The sequence below is a fragment of the Ixodes scapularis genome, unplaced genomic scaffold, assembly GCF_016920785.2.
Source record: "Ixodes scapularis isolate PalLabHiFi unplaced genomic scaffold, ASM1692078v2 PGA_scaffold4__175_contigs__length_147842914, whole genome shotgun sequence".
NCBI lineage: Eukaryota > Metazoa > Arthropoda > Arachnida > Ixodida > Ixodidae > Ixodes > Ixodes scapularis.
The window spans coordinates 9874742-9893277 of NW_024609879.1; the positions used below are offsets into that span (position 1 = coordinate 9874742).

The 18536-nt window shown below is 44.6% G+C and overlaps 1 protein-coding gene across 1 annotated transcript; it reads right to left on the minus strand.

The window, feature by feature from the left end:
* Positions 1 to 1529: 1529 nt before the first annotated feature.
* LOC115326350 (eukaryotic translation initiation factor 3 subunit A-like) lies at positions 1530 to 17878 on the minus strand. Its single transcript, XM_042293380.1, has 13 exons — positions 17596 to 17878; positions 14899 to 15002; positions 14679 to 14688; positions 14302 to 14538; positions 11467 to 11538; positions 11334 to 11396; positions 11220 to 11261; positions 11085 to 11147; positions 9903 to 9950; positions 6975 to 7048; positions 5519 to 5741; positions 2177 to 2299; positions 1530 to 1794 (listed from the first exon to the last, which is right to left on the minus strand). The coding sequence occupies exons 1-12, from the start codon at positions 17777 to 17779 to the stop codon at positions 2181 to 2183; spliced, it is 1239 nt and encodes a 412-aa protein (XP_042149314.1). The 5' UTR covers positions 17780 to 17878; the 3' UTR covers positions 1530 to 1794; positions 2177 to 2180.
* Between the last annotated feature and the right edge of the window lie 658 nt (positions 17879 to 18536).

Here is an 18536-nt window from a genome sequence, read left to right on the forward strand (position 1 = left end):
GAGACGTAGCGTCCTCATCAAGCCTTATTGGGCTCGATTTGCTCGATTCGGGGCCGATATATTGAGATGCAAGCGACGGAGGAACCTTTCTCCCCTGCTTCAGGGACGAAAGTTTCTTCCTTTCTAAAGGAACATAGGTTACAAGACCCTTCCTCCCCCTAAGGGAGGACTATCCATACCCTTTTTTCTAAGAGTGTATTACTTGGGGAACGTCTACATCTACTCTTCTTCGTTTATATAACAGCCCATTCATTGGAGTCCTAAGCTACAGTTTAGCTGTGATGCATGGCTTAAATCCAACAAACATGAAAATGCTCAAATCACTACAGGCCCTGGCTCTTAAAGTGTGTTTTGGGGTTCCGCGATCAACGTCAACCAAAGACACGGTAGCAGAATCTCATTGCCTTCATATCAAAGCTATTCGCACCCAAGAAACTCTACGGATACATATGCGCCATCTAACACGACATCACTCTCATCATCTCGCCAACATTCCGGAGACACGCTTCTATAGCCGCATATCTCAGGTTATTATCGAACATAATGAGATCCTTCCAGCGAAATTTCAAAATCCAATTTTTCTTAGTACACCACCTTGGTTACTGCTCCCCCCCCCCCCCCTTGAAGTCTACAACACCATCCAAGGTATAACCAAAAATCGGCGCTACCTTCAATCGTCCTTCAGCAACTTTCCTCATCTCATTTATATACGCAACACTCTTCTTGCCATATATATACTGATGCAACCCCTATCGAAAAGACCATCAGGAAAATCCTGATGGTCTGATGGTCTGATGGAGTCGTATTTTGGGACGGCTAATGGTCTGATGGTTTGATGGTTTGATGGTCTGATGGTCTGATGGTCTGATGGTTTGATGGTTTGATGGTGTGATGGTTTGATGGTTTGATGGTTTGATGGTGTGATGGTCTGATGGTCGAATAACCTGTCGTATTTTGGGACGTCCATTTTTAATAATTGGATTATGGTGGTTTGATGGCTAATTTGAAACATTGAAGTTCGAGTTGGCCACCACTTAAACAAATGGTTGAGTGCAAAGCACGACAATATGTGAATGCATAATGTGGAAATTTAATTACGCCATGTTTGGAGCGTGACGAAATGCATGTCCCACTTAGAATTGAATTATATTGTCCACTGCACACTAGTAATCACCAGCCTGATGTATGAGTACGGCAAATGCAGCTACTAATAAGAATAAAGTCAAACAAGCTGCGTTGCTTTGATATGTTTATTATGAAATTATGACATTATACATTGCTTTGCTGGGAGCATATGGTACAGAAAAACCACAACATTTGAGGAAGTAACATCGTGACTAATATGAGTTGAAATGCCATGACGCGTGGCATGGGGTACTATCAGCACCACCTGTCAGATTTTTCAGCGAACCTCAGTGTTTGCTGAGGTTTAGGCAGATTGCTGATTGCACTCATTGCACCACTATGAGCTAGATTTTGAAACGGAACGGCATAGTGGTGCAATGAGCGCAAGCGATTTGTCTCCACCTCAGCGCATGCTGAGGTTTACTGAACAATCCGAGAGACAACTCTCATAGTATCGTGCGCCACGCGTAGTGGCATTTCAGCTCGTATTGGCTGCAATAATACATTTGTTCCATTTCAACAGTATTTCCAATATATAACTTAAGCTAAATTAATATAAAAAAAACGGTGAAAAGGCTGCATCGAGTGCAAGCGATGGCAGACCTGCAGCAGCATGAGCAGTCCGTGGCGGGACCATACGTTGGGGCAGGACAGGGCAAAGGGATGAGCCTGGACATATCAAGGGCAATTTAGTGACCAATGAGACCAAACACAGGAAGATTATTGACATACGTCAACAAAAGAGTGGGCCGAGAGACGACAGAGGGACAGTAAGAGTGACATGCTTCATTGTAATTGTGTTACCATGCAACGTTTTGGGGATTTATTGAGCACAGCCTGACGGAGTAGCAATAGCAATCAAGCAACCCACAGCCTTTTCAAGTGGTCAGCTGATCAACACATTACTTTAAAGTTGTTTGCATAAATATTTAGAGATATATTAACCTCTAAATAATTTATCTATACCATAATTTAAAATAATTGCTTGTAAACTTGAGACCCAAAATAGTATGTTACTTAATTAAGAAAGTTATACTATACAAGCACATACCTTTTTAGCGATTTCTCCTCAGATCCGACAGCTTTTCGGACAGGTACCGGCGCATCTTCTGGTGCCGGGCTGCCCTTTCAGCCTGGCGGTACCCCCTCTCCCTTAGGTATAGCCAAAAGCAGCCTGGAATAAGGAAAATCCAGGGTAATAATTCTTTGCAGTGCTCAGACCTAAAGGAATTTTGAACCAAAATTTGGACTTCAGAATACAGAGCAGGAGCTGTAGGCGGGACGCTACAATCCCTACAACACTACTAGTAAGGCAACATTTCGAATGGATGGCCGTATTTTTAGAAAAAGAGGTTGAGATTGAATGAGGCCGACGAGGCACGTGATGTGAAGATATCTCGTTTCCTCCTTTCTTCGCTTTGCCCCCTCAAAGCGGCGAGGCGGAGAAGACGCGAGGCCATTCCCTCTCTTTCTTGGAAAAACAAGACGTAAACATATCTGTCAAATGCGCCTCTTTTTTTTTTAAATACGGTCATCCATTCGAGATATCTCTGTCTGAGTGATGTTTTGGTGTTCGTAGCATCCTGTTGCACGCTTTTGCCGCCGTGTTTTGCGGAATCCAGATTTTTGTTCAGCATCCCTTTAAAACATTGTAGAACACCATACACACAGGCTGGAGGGTCATAGTTTAAGAAGACCAAGTGTAAATTAGTCTCAATGGAAGCAGTTAACTGGCAGCTGGCACCTTAGAATTTAGACAGTTCAGAGATTACCATAAAAGCAAAAGAACCGCAGCATCCTGATGCATGTTCCACTCCCACCCTGGCTTTCGTTAGATTCTTTTAAGCACAAAACAGGTAACCCATGTCTATAAATCTCACTGCTAGGCCAGTGACTTTGTAAGAAACAGGAGCTGCAACTGGAGATAAGTAGACAATGAACACTGAAAACTGCTTACATTTGGTCCTCATCTCTCGCTGTGGTAACAGCTTAGACAGGCCACAGAATTTAAAAATAGAATTATGAACAGCAGAAACAACCAGTGCAGTTCTATATAAAAACAATCTTTCACATTCCTTAAAAGATCGTCCATTCATGGCCTGGCTACAATATTTATAACCCTTTTTGGTAGCACTCTATGAGGTAGTCTACCTTATATGTTCACCTAACTTTAAATTTTAAGTTAGGTTACCCTCAGGATATTATAGCTGCTTGTTTTTGCTTAACCTTCTAAAAGACTCCAAATCATTATTTCTTTACTTAACCAATATAACAATCTGAGATCTCCATAACAAAGCAATCCTTAGGTTCGGAGTCACTTGAACAAAAAAGAGAAACTGATGGTTTAAATGAGTTCAGAACATTTACCCCCTACAGTTGGCATACATCATAAAAAGTGCATTTCACACCACGAATATACATGTCAGCAAGTCGATTATGACCATAAGAAAATTAAATGCAAATGCTAAGAGGAACAGTTTATGTTGCTTTTCTTCCCTGAAACTAATAGCCAATATAAGTGAATACCTTTCGTAGCGTAGGCTATTAAAAACAAGGGAATGTTTGTTCCTGCATTTTTGCACATTTCTCTTTTAGTTCAACATGCTGCTTTGAATTTTAATCTGATGCATGTGTCCCCACTAAGAAAAATAAGTAGATAAAGCAAAACAAACAAGTTTTCATAATGCCGAAGTTAAATTCCTCTAGGAATTAATTGGTGCTTTTCGAAAAAATGTGCTTGCACAAGAAGTTACACAAAGTCCAGAATGTAGCTTAGAGTAAATCTTAAAGGGGCACGGAAACGGAATTCCAGAGCTCATTTGCTAGCTTGGATATGGGCTAAGTTGCAGTATCACCTCGAAAACAACAATCTTTCGTTGAAAGGCACGAGAAAACTAAATTTAAAGCTAGTTAAACAGTCTTTCAATGTGCACCTGGTGGATGCCCCCAAAGCTTCGTTGGGAAGTAATCTAGCAAGGTTAGAGATCTTGTGACATAGTGGTGACATAACAGAAACCGCTACGTAGCTGCACTACACATCGGAGCAGCGCCGCTCTTTGGAGGTAACTCAACTGTTGGAGTAATCTCGCCCTGAACACGATGACCTTGACATGACTTATCTCACACGTGGGCGCTTAGTTGGCTTAGTCCACGTTGGTCCATGCAAAGCCCACAGGTGTTTCAAATGGCTAGGCTGTAGCATGTTTACACCACCATGCAACCGAACCGCAACTTTGCCGGATAACCCACGACGCATCGCACACTCCGTTGACTTCTCTTCGAGCGCTTGCTCGAGTTTGCGGCTTAGAACGAAAAATAAAACCATCTTTTCAAAATAAAAATGTGCAATTATTATTTACGGTTATTATCTGTTATGCTTGACTTTCATTCTTGGCAGGTCACACGTCCGGGTGTTAGCGGACAACCTACTAGAGTAAAATCTCGGTGATACTAATTGGTATGAATTTCAGAATGAAATGAATTCACAAATTCCCCGGTCAAAGCGCAATGCATACAACGTGAAAATTTTCTGGTATTCCAAATACCTCGACATGCTGCAACCACTGATATGAATGCATGCCCCGCATCTGATAATGGTAAGGAGGCCACAATCGGTGACTGTAAGCTCCCAAGGCTCCGGGCAGCTGATTGCCGGCTGCTGCCAGGGATCAGCCGCACTTTGTTTACTCAAAGACGTGAGCTCAAAATTAAATGCGTTTTACAATCGGACACAAAAACTAAAACTAAACAAAATGCTAAAAGAACTGTGCAAAGTGGCCAGCCCCATCACCATCAACACATGCTTCAAATCAAATCCAATCTGAATCCAAATTCGCTGTTTTGTTTTTGCGATCTTGTGGAATCGTGGTTCAACCTTGGAAAAGCAAAACCAATTTTACTTTAAGGTTACCTTTAAAAAAAGTGATCGCACTGGCAAAAAGAGAAAACCGAGTGGTGTTGGTCGTGTCTTCGGTGTGGTCCACGGTGACATGCGAGCTTGGTTGGAAAGACAAAGGAACCGAATATCGAGAGTGTTCGATGTAGGGCTTCAATAGCACCCAGTGTGGGCACTTTCGAGTATGTGAGTTTGATAACATGCTTTCTATGAGGTGTATGTTGTTCAGCCGTCATATTTTATCTGCGCAGTAGAATCGGCACCAATTTTTTTAATATTCATGGGTTGAATATAACTGTGTGTTACTATCGGGGGCATGTTAGAATCGTGCAAATTACATACAAGATATTTTCTGCCATAAATAAATCCATGGTAATGCATTCCTTGTGCTTCAAAATATAAATTTCATTTCGCTTTTGTTGATACGAATTTAGCATGAAATATTTTACGCGACCCCGCGAGGATTGTATCAAGATTTTAAACAAAATGCTTGCTTACCTGAGAGAGCCTGCACCTTGTGCGGAGTAAGTGGGGCAAATGCTTTTTCTTGCCCCGCTGCTTTTGCTTTGTTTGAGAGGGTGCCGGTCACTGACTTCTCTAAAAGCACTTCCACTGGCCAAATGGAAGAGGCCGTGATTTTACAAAACATAGAGTCGCTCTCCGCTTTCTGCATCTCCATCCAGGATTCTTGATTGATGTAGACTCCTTGCCCAGCATGGATCTGCAATAAACAAAACCGAGAAAGTTTTACACATACCAGTCGAGTTGACACAAAGTAGTCCTGTATTCTCCAAGAAGGTGCATCTAAAAAGCACTAAATAATTACAGGTATAAAATTTAGGCCTTTAAATTTAAAACAGTACTACCTTTAAATTCTCATCCACATGGGCATCTGCAAAGTTGATGAGCCCACAAAGCTTCATGTCACTTGCATCAAACAGGTATGTAACCCCTAGTTGCATCATGTGAGCGTGACAATAAAACATTTGCAGGCCCTGGCTATAACTACAATTAAGAGCCTGGCTACAATAATGTTTTAAAGGCTTATGGTAGCAATCAATTCAATCTACTGTGCGTACACCACCCTGTTCTTTTAATGTACCGCATTAACTCGTGTAAGGGCCGCACTATTTTTTCCCGGTTTGAGGGCAAATTTTCTATGTGCAGCCCCATACACGGATTAAAAAAAATAAAAAAATATCTGTATCCACATTCCGAAATGAACGTACATGAGCACACTCGGCTGCACTGGTCAGAAACGCCTTCACTCCGGAATTCAAACTCAATCGTCAGTCGGATTTAATTAGTTTACATACTGCGCAATACGCATCTTTTTTTTTTTTCCCGTACTTGATAGCATGCGCGGCAACTTTTGACTTCAATCCCGTATGACTGTTGAAGTGGTACTTGCCCATAGCTCTCAGATTGCGCGAAAAGGCAGACGAATTGCGACACTTTGACACAAATCGAAAAACAAAAGGAAACCTCCGAAAAGCGTACAGTGGTGTTCGAAAACTTAGTGCACGCGCGAGCCGAGCCCGCTAAATCCCCATTCCTCGCGCTTGCCACGGAACCTGACATATCCTTTATCTTTTCTCAACGCCTTGCTGCAACACAAACGCATCCCATTTGTGCCGCCGACCATGATCGAGGTCGACAGCCATTATGCCATACGGTGATACGGATGAGTGGAGAGCAGATATCAGAGATGCGGACACGTGCTGCTATGTGCTCCGGCAGAGGCTAGTGCCACCTAGCGATACAAATTCATAGAAAACGTGGCATTACAGTCGGCACGCCTCAAAAACAAGGGGGTGCGGTGCATACGCAAATAATTTCAGTAATTTTTTTTTTTTTTGCAATGCTTTGTTCTAAATATGGGGGTGCGGCCCTGACACGCGATTATACGGTATACCATACATTGCATGGAACTGCGAAAAAATTTTTATTTTACCATTTCATCCTCATTTTGGAGGCCGATGGTGTGATCCACGATCTCGTTCTTAGCAAGGCCGTCCACCTCAGCAACTGAAAAACAATTTCACATTAACTAAAGTTATGACAGTGTAAAGCTTTTGAATTTGAACATTAATACAAATGCAAACAGGATCATGTTAATATTCAGATTTTTCTATACTCTAGGAGCTTGAAGAAACTCTTTGCAAGAGCTTCACTAGTGGAACACGCAGTAAAACATCTAGTAGAACCCCGATAATTCATCTTGGTTGGTTTGAAATTTGTATAATTATATACATATATATGTATAATTTGCAATATTTCCATGGTTCCGTAACTTTTCATGAAAAACGTTCAGCCTTTCCACTCTCGTGAAGAGGGAAGACCAGCGGAGCTGCACTCGATACACTGCTGCAACGCGCACGCGCCCGTTTCCCGATTCTTCTTGTCCGACACGCCGCCGATCGTGGATACGTCTCCGTTGACCCAGAGTCGGTTGCACTAAAGCCTGTCTATCCTGGGAAAAGTGGCGCCATTCAATGTTGCAGAAATGCTCGAGGCATGTGCCGCACCCACTTCTGAGAAATTCATGGCGTTTGAAATCTAACTCAGTGCTGCGCTGTGCCACCATGATCTTCCCAAGGGCTGCACGTGCCTCGTGTATCGATGCACCTTGCGCTACTTTCGAAACATGAAGGAGCTTTAGGTCGCACACGGTGCACGAGACGCCAGACGGGTAATCCACGGACTCCCTCTGGAACATCACCGTCGCGCCCGGCAACTGTTTTGCCGGCGTGGAGTGCAGTCGTCGCCGGGCCTCGCACTTGCGTTTGGCCTCCGTGGCACGATCGTCATCCGTGGTGTTGGCCTGCCCACGCCCTTTATATCGCTGGTTTTGTTCTCGGCGGCGGCTTTCCAGGCAAGCGATGTGCTCTTCTTTGGCAAGGGAATCTGAAGCGCTCGACGTAGTGAAGTCGAGGCGACAGCGGCTTTGCGGTGGTTACGGACCCATTCGCACTGCTGCGTACGTCGCCGCTCTTTCCGCAGCCAGTCTTCTTTCCCCAAAAGGGCACGCGGCTGACCCATCGTAAGTCCAAACCGAAACTGACAAGAGCGTAGGAAACAGTGTGCTAAACAGACGAGGACGAAGAAACACATGTGACGAGCGCTGCGCTCGTTACGTGTGCTTCTTCTTTGTCGTCGTCTGTTTTCGCACTGTTTCCTACGATGAATTCCCACCAACGCGCCGACCAACAATCCATTCTTCTATGATAGCTGGAAAGGTTGCCGCCATCTACCAGCGACGGCGGCCACCAGACTGGTTGTGTGCTTGCCGCCGTCGCTTATAGATGGCAGTAGCTGTCCAGAGGCGTTTTTGTCGACAAGTGTTTTGTACCGGACACGATCCTCGGGAACCAAGCCCTTAACAGCGCCGCTGTAAAATATAATCCGATAATAAGAGCGCTCGCGCTTGCCTGCCCGGCCGATTTGGTCTTCCAGGTTTACTTTTTAGTTGCTAGGCGGCACAAGTTGGCATCCTTATCCAGCAGCAAAAACGAACATGGCACACGTCTGTTGTTTTGTTTCCTTTTTTTCTAGTCTGTGCACTTTGTTTTTTTAGCTTTGGCACGCTTACCAAAGGCGCCACTGTCATCTCGCGTAGAGTTCCTGATCTGCGTCACTGATCAGGAGGGGTTCTTGTCGTTGCGCCACAGTAGTTTGGGCCGTTTTGAGATGCACACGCTTTATAACCATTCTTAAGAACAAGGCGAGGATGGTGAAGGCATACAACAGGTCTAAAATAGACCTGGTGGTTATCGGTCTATTTCTTCTACCAGTACACCGAGCAAACGGAACCTTGTCTATTGCTCGACTCAGTGGTGCTCTAATTCCAGTGGCAACAGCTCTGCCAAGTCCTTTGGGTTCCCGAATGACGAAAGGTAAAGACGGGCTGCTATACTTTTGATTATACAGTTTCGGATTGCCGAAAACTTGCTGCTGCATGTTTCATTATGGTAGAGTTATTGTAGAAGGTCAGAAGGGACAGGGCATTTATCTTAAAATGAGCGGTGTAGGCAATATCGGTGTTAGAGCACCGCAGCTCGCTAGCATGTGCGTGGAGCAGCTGGCGCTGCAGAAGGAACCTGCGAGAGACCGTGGCAATCGAATCACAGTCGCTAACTACTGCAAAGTTAAATGGGTGATTGCAAGTCTGTGAATACTTGAATAGTAGTTTTGTGTAGATTTTGTTACTTTGTTGTGCCGTGCAGTAAAAATTTTTTTCTGTATAAAAAGCGTGCCTAATAAAAAAAGAACTTGCAAAAGAAGTTTGGACTTGTGCTCAGAATGGCGATGTGCGCACATCTTAAGCCGCGAAACAGCACCGGCTGGGCGCACTCTGCATCCATTGATTGACGATTTAATGAGAAGTGGCTGTCACTGAACATGCACTGCTGCCAAGCCGATCTCAATCGAACGACGCAAAGTCAAGTGCAATCGTTTCGGAAGCGTCAGACATTCGCAAAAAACGCACACTTTTTTTTTTTTTTTCTACAAAAGATTACATTGTTTTGTAGAAGAACAAGATAGGATGCAAATTCGTTTGGAGTTCGGAGGCTGCTTCGAACTCCGAACGAACTTGCATCCTTTTGTCGCCGAGGTTGAAAGAGAGGTAGAGGAGGGACAACACTTCTCGCACCCTCCCCCATAACGAAGCGGTTGCCATGACGACAGCACGCGTATTGTTTTGTCTTTTTCTTATTCCTTTTGGAGAAACCCAACGCCCGTTAGGGGAGATTTGGCGCTGCCGTCTGCAATTGGAGTCCCAATGGGAGGTACAGGAAGATTCCGCCGGTTGACTAAAGTATGGGTTCTGTTAGTACGATAAACATCCGAGTACCCAAAGGTCGGGCCATAAATAACTTACGTGGTGGGCAGTCGGGCCCTCCAGCATCTCCCGCAGGTAGTCCTGCAACTGATCAAAAAGGTCGGGTCAGAGAAAGGTGTTTCCAGCAGCCCTGGCTAGTAACTTCATATAAAGTCATGAATTTTGGCACTAGAAAGGACCATATACAACAATTCTACAAGCCATCCGGTGTGCCCCCTAGCAGCATTACTCATGCGCATCGGGGTGTAGGCAGAAAGCGCGGCATTCCACATCAACAAATCATGAGGATATATTGTCGCAGGCGCCAGTTTGGGTCCTCATGCTATTTTTAGGCGATTTAGTTTTCTTTGTCTTCCTTGTAACGCCCGACTGTTCTAGTGGCCTTTGTGAAATGGAGAAGGCTCGGTAAACCGTAAAGCGTTGCGTGAATGGTGAAACAGAGCAACCCCAAGGAAGAATAAACGCTATGAACTCAGCATGACATTATGCTGAGTGTTGGCATTCGGAAGCTGCTTTCCACACTCGCATTTTCTGCACAATCGGCTCTCTTTCTGCGTCAGGTGGACCAGTTAGTTGCGACTCGTTTTGGTCGCTGCTAGCCATATCTGGCATAAGCACATGGTCACATTTCAAATCGTGACATGAAACAATATGCAAAAAATAAAAAAGTTTATGTTCGTAACTTTCTGCCAATCTGTGTCGTAGAAAACAACTTTGGCCGTGTGACTGCAATTACCTAAAGACTGGCTTTCCAAATGAACACTACGATCGCAAAGCTTGTCTTAGTGATAAATGGTCTCAAGCAGTAAGCAACCTTGATTCTTACTAAATCATTCATACTAAAGCTGCAGTACCAAGCACAAAGATATTGTCAGTCTTTATGTCAAAATGTGCTTAATTTTGTCGTCACTATGCAGATAACCATCACTGCATGAACTTTTCATGAACACTGTGATGCATATTCATAGTGATTTCGTCACCATATAAAGCTGATTCAACACGATTCACTTTGCCACTTGTCCAAAAGTTTGACTAATTATCTAAAAATTTACAAGTCTGTAGCAAGCTCCCGCCAGATGCACCCAAACCCAAGTAATGCGTGCGTCAGGCAAGATCGCCAACAGCAAGATCACATGCGTCACTCACAGAGCTGAGAACAACTCATTTTTAGAAACACAAGGCACAATCCTGATAAAATAATAGCTGCTAAATGTTTCTTACCTCCACTGGCCACAGCTGCCACTGGGGCTGGGCTAGGTGGGGCTGGGACTGGCCTAGGTGGAGCTGAAAATAATCCAGTTGTTAATAAAACTTGCAGTACAATGCTGGTGATTAGTGCTACTAAATGTTTCTTACCTCCATTGGCCGCAGCTGCTACTAGGGCTGACCTAAGTGGGGCTGAAAATAATCCAGTTGTTCATAAAACTCACAGCACAATGCTGGTGATAAGCGCTACTAAATGTTTCTTACCATCTTTGGCCGCGTCTGCCACTGGGACTGGCCTAGGTGGAGCTGGGACTCGCCTAGGTGAGGCTGAAAATAATCCAGTTGTTCATAAAGCTCAGTACAATGCTGGTGACAAGCACTACTAAATGTTTCTTACCTCCAATGGGCACGGAGATCCCCGCTTGAACAGCCGCTGTTACAGCGACCCCTGGCACTTGTTCAGGAAGGGCTAAGAATAATCCAACATCCAATATCATGCCTAGCACACTAGAAATATGTATCAGTTCCATCTAATGACCTCTTTCATGGATCAAACTTCCCGCTTAAAAGGCTCAATATAATGCTATGCCGAAACAGTTTCACCCATCTGCAATAAATGCACTCTGTTTCTGGGACCAAATAATGTCACCTGAATCAATAGTAAAAGAGGTCTGTCCCACATACAATAAACCAGCAGTGGATGGCAAATTAAGGGAAGTCAGCCATTAGGCTGACTTCCCTTAATTATAACGGCTACCTGGGCATGAACTGTACATCTGCAAACAATACAAATGACGACACTAGGTACATGTTTCTTCAACAACAGCCATCCTCACAATTGTTGTAACCTTTCGGTATGTCAACAATACCCCTGGCACACAGGGAAATCAATGTCATTTTCAGCGAATGTCATTATTCTTGCAGACCGTGCTGCACATACATGTTTAACGTCATTAGACTCCATGATGATGATTGAACACCAGTCATTGTAGCAAACTATTACATTATTATATTTTAGAAAAAAAGCACTGCCTGTAGCAGGGTTCTTAAACATTTAGCAGGGTTCTCTAACCTTTTGGTCCCACGGAACCCCAGGAAACCAAAAAAAACTGCCTCAAATTTTTGCCGACCAAGAAGCAACAGAAGCACAATCGTAGGCAATTTCGCTTGCTTCTCATATATTGCCACCATATCATTCGCAATGTTAGTACAAAGTGAGATGAAGGCGCTTTGCATGATCCTGCCGCGCAGACCACGGCGTGGGGGACGGAGGGGCAGGAAGGTCAAATTTAGGTGTTTGCGAAACCCATGAGACTAGCTCTCGGAACCCAGTTTGAGAACCCCTGGTCTATAGCTTGGAACTGTCTCCTAGATTATTTAAACACAATAATAAGCAGATCTTACGCTGGATGGTATTACTTTGTTATATTATTAGCATTATTGTAGGTTCCGGATTGGACACCAACGCAGCAATTCGAAGCCGAAGCTACATTGCGATGTAGCAACATAGCCCCTGTGGTGCCACGGCTGTTATTAGAGCGTGAACCTGGTGATTTTGCATGTGCTTGACTTCTGGCAACCGTACTTATGTGTCTACGTGCGAAAGATCGCACAGAACTGCAGAGACACAAATTAAAAGTGGGAGCTGCAAAACATGTTGCAAAACGTTCAGCACTGTTTGCTCGCGTGCTCATTTGCGGTGGCTCAAGTCTTACAAGTGTTCTTCCCCTGCTCTTACGAGGGCAAACGTCTCAGCTGCAGACCAGTGGGCTTTCTGATTTGGTTTTTCTGCCTCAGAAGCAGCTCACATTGAAGCGGGGAGATCCATAGCCAAAACGTGATCAAAACGCCGAAACCGCCGTTGTCGACTTAAAACTAACATGGCCGACCATCAGGCGCCAAATTTGGTGGATGAGAACACGAGTAATTATTTTACATTCTGCACTCTACTGTCTTTTAGTTAAAAAAAGAAAAAAGAAATGCATATCTACTAACGTATGTCTGAATAACTCGTAATTTGTACCTTTTACAGCGGAGCTGTTATAGGGCTAGTTTCCCCAGGATCGTGTCCACCGCAAAAGAAATGTTAACACAAAACTCTGGTTGCCGCCGTCACTCATAGATGGCGTAGCTGTCCAGAGTGTTGTGTTTGTCGGTTGTCTGCTTGCCGCCGTCACTCATAGTTGATGCAACCTTTCGAGCCTTTCCACTCTGGCTTGCTGACTTGTGGCCGGCCATTACTTCATTCCCACCATAGTACAACTCCGCTGGTCTTCCTTCTTCACCAAAGTGGAAAGGCTAAAAGCTTTTGTTATTATTATCTCAGATTACTGCGCCCTACAGTGTCTCTGCTGTCGAGATAACACAGTTTGCATGAAAGTGACTGCGAATGAGTTCGGCATAACTCAATCAGTAGTGAATGCCATTTCCAGTAAATGTCATTAAATACTGCCGTATGGCAGCAAACGAAAGACACTTCAGGCCGAATGTCATTTGCTGGTAATGACATTATTTTTCCCGTGTGACAGCGGTATAACTCAAACACTGAATAAACCTAGAGTCCCAGACATTGTTTAGACCAGATTGTCCATAAATTTCGAGAATTACCAAATAAGCATGATATGAAGTTTGGCATCGAGAAGGACAGCATACACAAACTTTACAAACCATTCGGTATTGTTGCAATAGTATACACAGCTGTACCACACAGCAGCTTGTGCCACATAGCAGATGGCTGCATACGTAGTCGACACTCATGCATTTTGCTACCACCGACCAGGCGGCACAAGCTGCCGTCTAAAATACAAAGGTGCTCATTCGCGCCCATTCAATCAAATAATGCTGTCGCACCCACTGGCTGCTGGTGTAATTGGAATTGTTCTTGACAACATTCTTAAAGCCGTGTTAAAGTCAAGAAAAAGCACTGTACAAGATGATCATGAGTTGTCGGCAATCTGCTGCATGAGATGGTAGCAAGTTTCACCACACCCCTAAAGTGGGGATTGCACATATCTTTCTTTTTTTAAGCTTTCATGCCTTGTGAGCTTGCCCACTCCATATTTTTCATGTTTCTCTTTTTAACCAATGTGGCCGCGCTTTCGACACCTGGCAATGTTTATGCATTTCTTTTAGATTTGAGTATCCTTTTACCTTTTCCATCAAAACACCAGTACAATCGAAATGGATGCAGGATCACTATCTACATATTGTGAACTAAGTAAACAGCATTTACCTTTTCCAAGCACTTTTGCGCAAAGAGCAAGCTGCAGCTCGTGGTTTAGTTTAAGCAGGCCCTTGTTCTCGGCCTTCAGGCGGCGAATCTTTGCTGCCCGCTTGTCGAGCTTGGCCCTCAGCCTCAGCACCTCTGGGTTCTCCTCCTCCTTTTCCTCCTCCGAGTCACCCAGATACTCCACCAGCTCCTTTTCAACTTGGCTTTTTACACCGCACCTCAGATTTTTTTTTTTTTTTTCTGAAACGGAAAGGGTGATTTACTAAACAAGCACATACTTGCAGTACTTTGTTTCATTTGCAAGATTTCCATTAAAGGGACACTGAAATAAAAATTCTCTATTTTACTGCCGGAATGGGTCAGGTATTTTCAGGCAAAACCATTGATCGTCTTAAAACAAAGAAAATTCTCAAGAACCAGTGGGACGAAATCTTGCTCCAGTGCAAGGCTTGCTTGGGACAGTAAAAGTTGAAAAAAAAAAATGCAGAAAGGAAAAAAGGTTATAGTTGTTCGTTCTGGAAGCGACTGAGACTCTCCCACAACTATATGTCTGAAGTCTCGAAATCGCAGTGTGACCCCTGAATACGTATCATGACTCACTTTCGTCAGGGTTCCTGACTTTTCTAAGCTGGAGGACCGCTTGGCTGCTGGTTCTGATGCCCGTTCCCGCCTGGCTGATGGCTCCGACAGCTTCTCCTTGGTATCTAGTGGACATGTGATCAGAAGTCAACAAATAAATTCGAAATGCCATCTTAAATATACTTTCCTGCTGATTTTTGACAGTTGGCAGTCTGCCTATTGCAGGGGTCTCAAACACGCGGTCCGCGACTCGCTGAGAAGCGGCCCGCAGGCCCGCTCCTCAGCGATTTTCATGTCTCGAGCGCTAGAAATGACATGTGTCATAGTGATCTCATCTCGTCGATTCATTTTCGCTCGGAAAGTAGCTCCGCTCTTTTCACCTCTTCACATGGTTTATACTTTTCTCTGTTAATTTGCCCTTTGTTTCGCTTTATTCTTTGCTTCCCAGCTTTTCTGTAATGTACGAAAATTCCGCTACCTGTCTACAACCTCGAGCTATTCGTTGAAGGATACATTTCGGCTGCGCAAACTCTCGCTTAGCAGGAGCAAGTGCTAAAGATAAAGCCATGAGCTCGGGATTCTCACCTTCAAAAAAACATCACAATAAAAGACGAGTATTTGTTCAGAGTGTTATAATAAAAATAGTGAGGAATTCAAGAACTGCCAAATTAAATTATTGTTTTTTAAAGACATGTTGAGCTGGGAACGATAGATTACTTGCTCTCTTGTTCTACTAAAAATGCCAGCACGTTGGCGGGGCAGTGTAATTTTAATTTCTGTTATCACATCAGGTCAGTGCCCAAAGTTGTCATATACACAAATCAAATTTAAAAATGTCACTGGCAAAACTGTGAGTTTACAAAAAGCATAGGGCACGAGGTCTCTTCTCATTAAAATGTTCACCCCCCCCTACCCCCCCCCCCCCCCCCGTCTTACGGAGGCCCTCCAACTTTCCAGTATGGGCTATCTGGCCCTCACCCTCAAACGAGTTTGAGACCACTGACCTATTGGAACTGTACTAAAAATGCCGACGAACGCTTGTATCTACGTCACTCCCTGCTCAGTGAACACTAACAAACAATTGCAATAAGACTAAGGCTATACGCACAACGTCGTGCACCTTGATCGGAAGTGGCTTTACGCACGACACGGAGACAGGGGTGGAACTCATGAAATGTACTTGGGAGCAGCCACGGGAGCAGCCGAAACAGCTGTTTTGGAGCAGGTCGGGAGTAGCTAAAACTACGTTCTGGAGCAGGCTAGGAGCAGCTGAGATCAGTTTTCATTGCACTTCAGCGCGTGTCTTAGACAAGCACGGGAGCAATTTCAATTGTGCTTAGCAGCACAGATGAACATGAGTGGTTAGGGACTTAGGTAGATGGGATAACAGTGTGGATGCTGGGGGGGGGTGGGATAACCCCCCCCTCCCCCCCTGCATCCACGCCGCTCGCAAGGACAGTATGCAACTGCTGGCTGCTAAATATAAAACTATTAAACCCCCCCGTATACCCCGCTTCGAAGCATCCAGCCGGCAACCCAAGCCCCGCTGTCCCCCATGCACCTCTGGAAAGGGAGTCCCAAACCAATTAGCTGAGCGAAGTTTCGTCAAAAACATTCGGTTTTTTCAGTGTTAATCGTACAAAAGAAATGTAAATATTGCTAAATGCCTCGACAAAACACAATGTTAAAAAAAAAAAAAAATTTAAAAGAAAAGTAAGTTGACAATGGGGATTGAACCAGGGTTCGCTGTGTCTGAGGGAGACGCATTACCTCTATGCTATGCTACATTTCATTTTATTTATTTCTACTCGGGAGAGACGGGGGTGCGGCAGAAAGGCCAAAGGCAGCCAGACAGCCTGCAAAACCCAAACTAGATTTAAAAAAAAAGGGGGGGGGGGTAGATGAACAATAAACACTAGGAACAACAAAGAGGGGGGGGGGAGATAAATAACAGCAACAACAAAAGAGGGGGAGGGGGGTAGATAAACAATAAACACTAATGACAACAACACTATGCACAGTCAGAAACGGAAAGAAACGCGAACAGCAGGCGGACGGCCCCCAGAGCCATGCCAAAGCCCGGGACCCGCCGAGCTAGGGCTGAACACATCCTACTCGAATGTGTTCGACCCCAGTCCGGCGCGCTCCAAGCTCCAGCGCAGCGCCGGCGGCGCCCCGAGAACCGTCGACCGGCCACCCCCGCCCCATCCCGCCCCGACTGCACATATACAACAAGGATTATGACAGCGAGTGGCGGAGATGACTGGCCACCTCTCGACGAAGAGTTCCATTTCTTCACGCGACGTGGGCGGGCACTGGGTGAGGCTAGTAGGCAGTGAGCGCCAGTGCGCAATGGCCCTCACCGCGAAAGACGGACGGTGTCTCTCCGTGCAACTTCGCTAATCTCGTATTGACAGCTGGTTTTATACGAGAACCAAAACTTTTCGCGTCGCGAGTCCTTTCTGGTCGAGGTGCAGGACGTCGTGCGTATAGCCTTATTCTTCCAATAAACATACTTGCTCAACACATCTTAAAACATCAAATAACGTATCGCTAATTAATTACATGCACTTAATATTGTTTTCTGCTCTCCTTTTGACCGACCCGGTACTCTCCGCCGTGTGTGCATTCGCCCAAGACGTGCAGTGACAATTCGCATAACTGCCATAAAAACGAGTGTCTAGAGGGTTGAACCACCATTGTGGATATATCACTCACCCGCCAGCTTGATGATCTCTGCATCGTAGTATCCACCTCGAGTGTTTTCGTCCCCATCCCAAAATACTTTGTAAGTCGTCCTCCTTTCAAAGTCAGCCACGTTGGCTGGATGAAAGTTCTTCACAAGAGCTGTCTGGACGATTGATACTTTGCCATCTTGCAGAAATTTCACTTTGGCGAACATGCCCACTGGGAGGGACGCGAGGAATGAAACGTACAAAAAACAAAACACACGGGAAAGATGCAGAAATACGCGGTACAGTACTACAGTAGAAAACGCGAATACGAGGGAATACACTAGGAAGCGATACACAAAAGAAACTCGAATAAAATGGCCGTGATGGATCGCGTGTTTGCTTTTGGATTTGGATTTGGATATGAGGTTAGCATCTTGCCAACGCAGTGTTGGCAGATGGGAAAAAAAAGTGAATTCAGTAGATGAGATACTAGAGAAAAATATTATTTTTGTATTCCCGACCGTTCTAATAGATAATATAACTTAATAAATGTTGCACTAATCAAGACACATAAATTATTTGTGGCATCTCCATCGTTTCCGTGACGCCGTCAAGCCTATATGCCGTCAAGCGACCGAAACCGAAACAAACTTTTTTTCAAAATATTTCAAAAAATCTAAAGGGTGCAAACGAGCTGGTAAAGGTATAACGTCATTTAAGGCAAAGCCCGAGACAATGCCGAACAATGTAAAGCCGAGCCCGCCCCCCCCCCCCCCCCCCTTTCCCGAAACAAAATTAAAGCTAAGTTCGAGAAAGTCCTGTTTTTTGCTTTCTGCATGTTTTTCCAATTCGCAATTTCCAGAGGCCAAGTGCAGATCACATGCCTTCCAGAAAGATCCATCGTCGAAAGTGCAGTCCTTCTTTCCACGCTGTTTTATACGTATATATTTTTATTCTTTGTGGAAGTGGCCGGAGGGGTGTGCG

What these genes read in the sequence shown, in the direction of transcription:
- LOC115326350 (XM_042293380.1), bottom strand. Translation starts at nt 17,779, where the DNA reads ATGTTCGCCAAAGTGAAATTTCTGCAAGATGGCAAAGTATCAATCGTC. An exon ending in GGCAGACGCGGCCAAAGATG is followed by an intron (nt 11,262 to 11,333) that starts GTAAGAAACATT and finishes GATTATTTTCAG; the next exon opens with CCCCACTTAGGTCAGCCCTA. An exon ending in TCCAAAATGAGGATGAAATG is followed by an intron (nt 5,742 to 6,974) that starts GTAAAATAAAAA and finishes TGTTTATTGCAG; the next exon opens with ATCCATGCTGGGCAAGGAGT.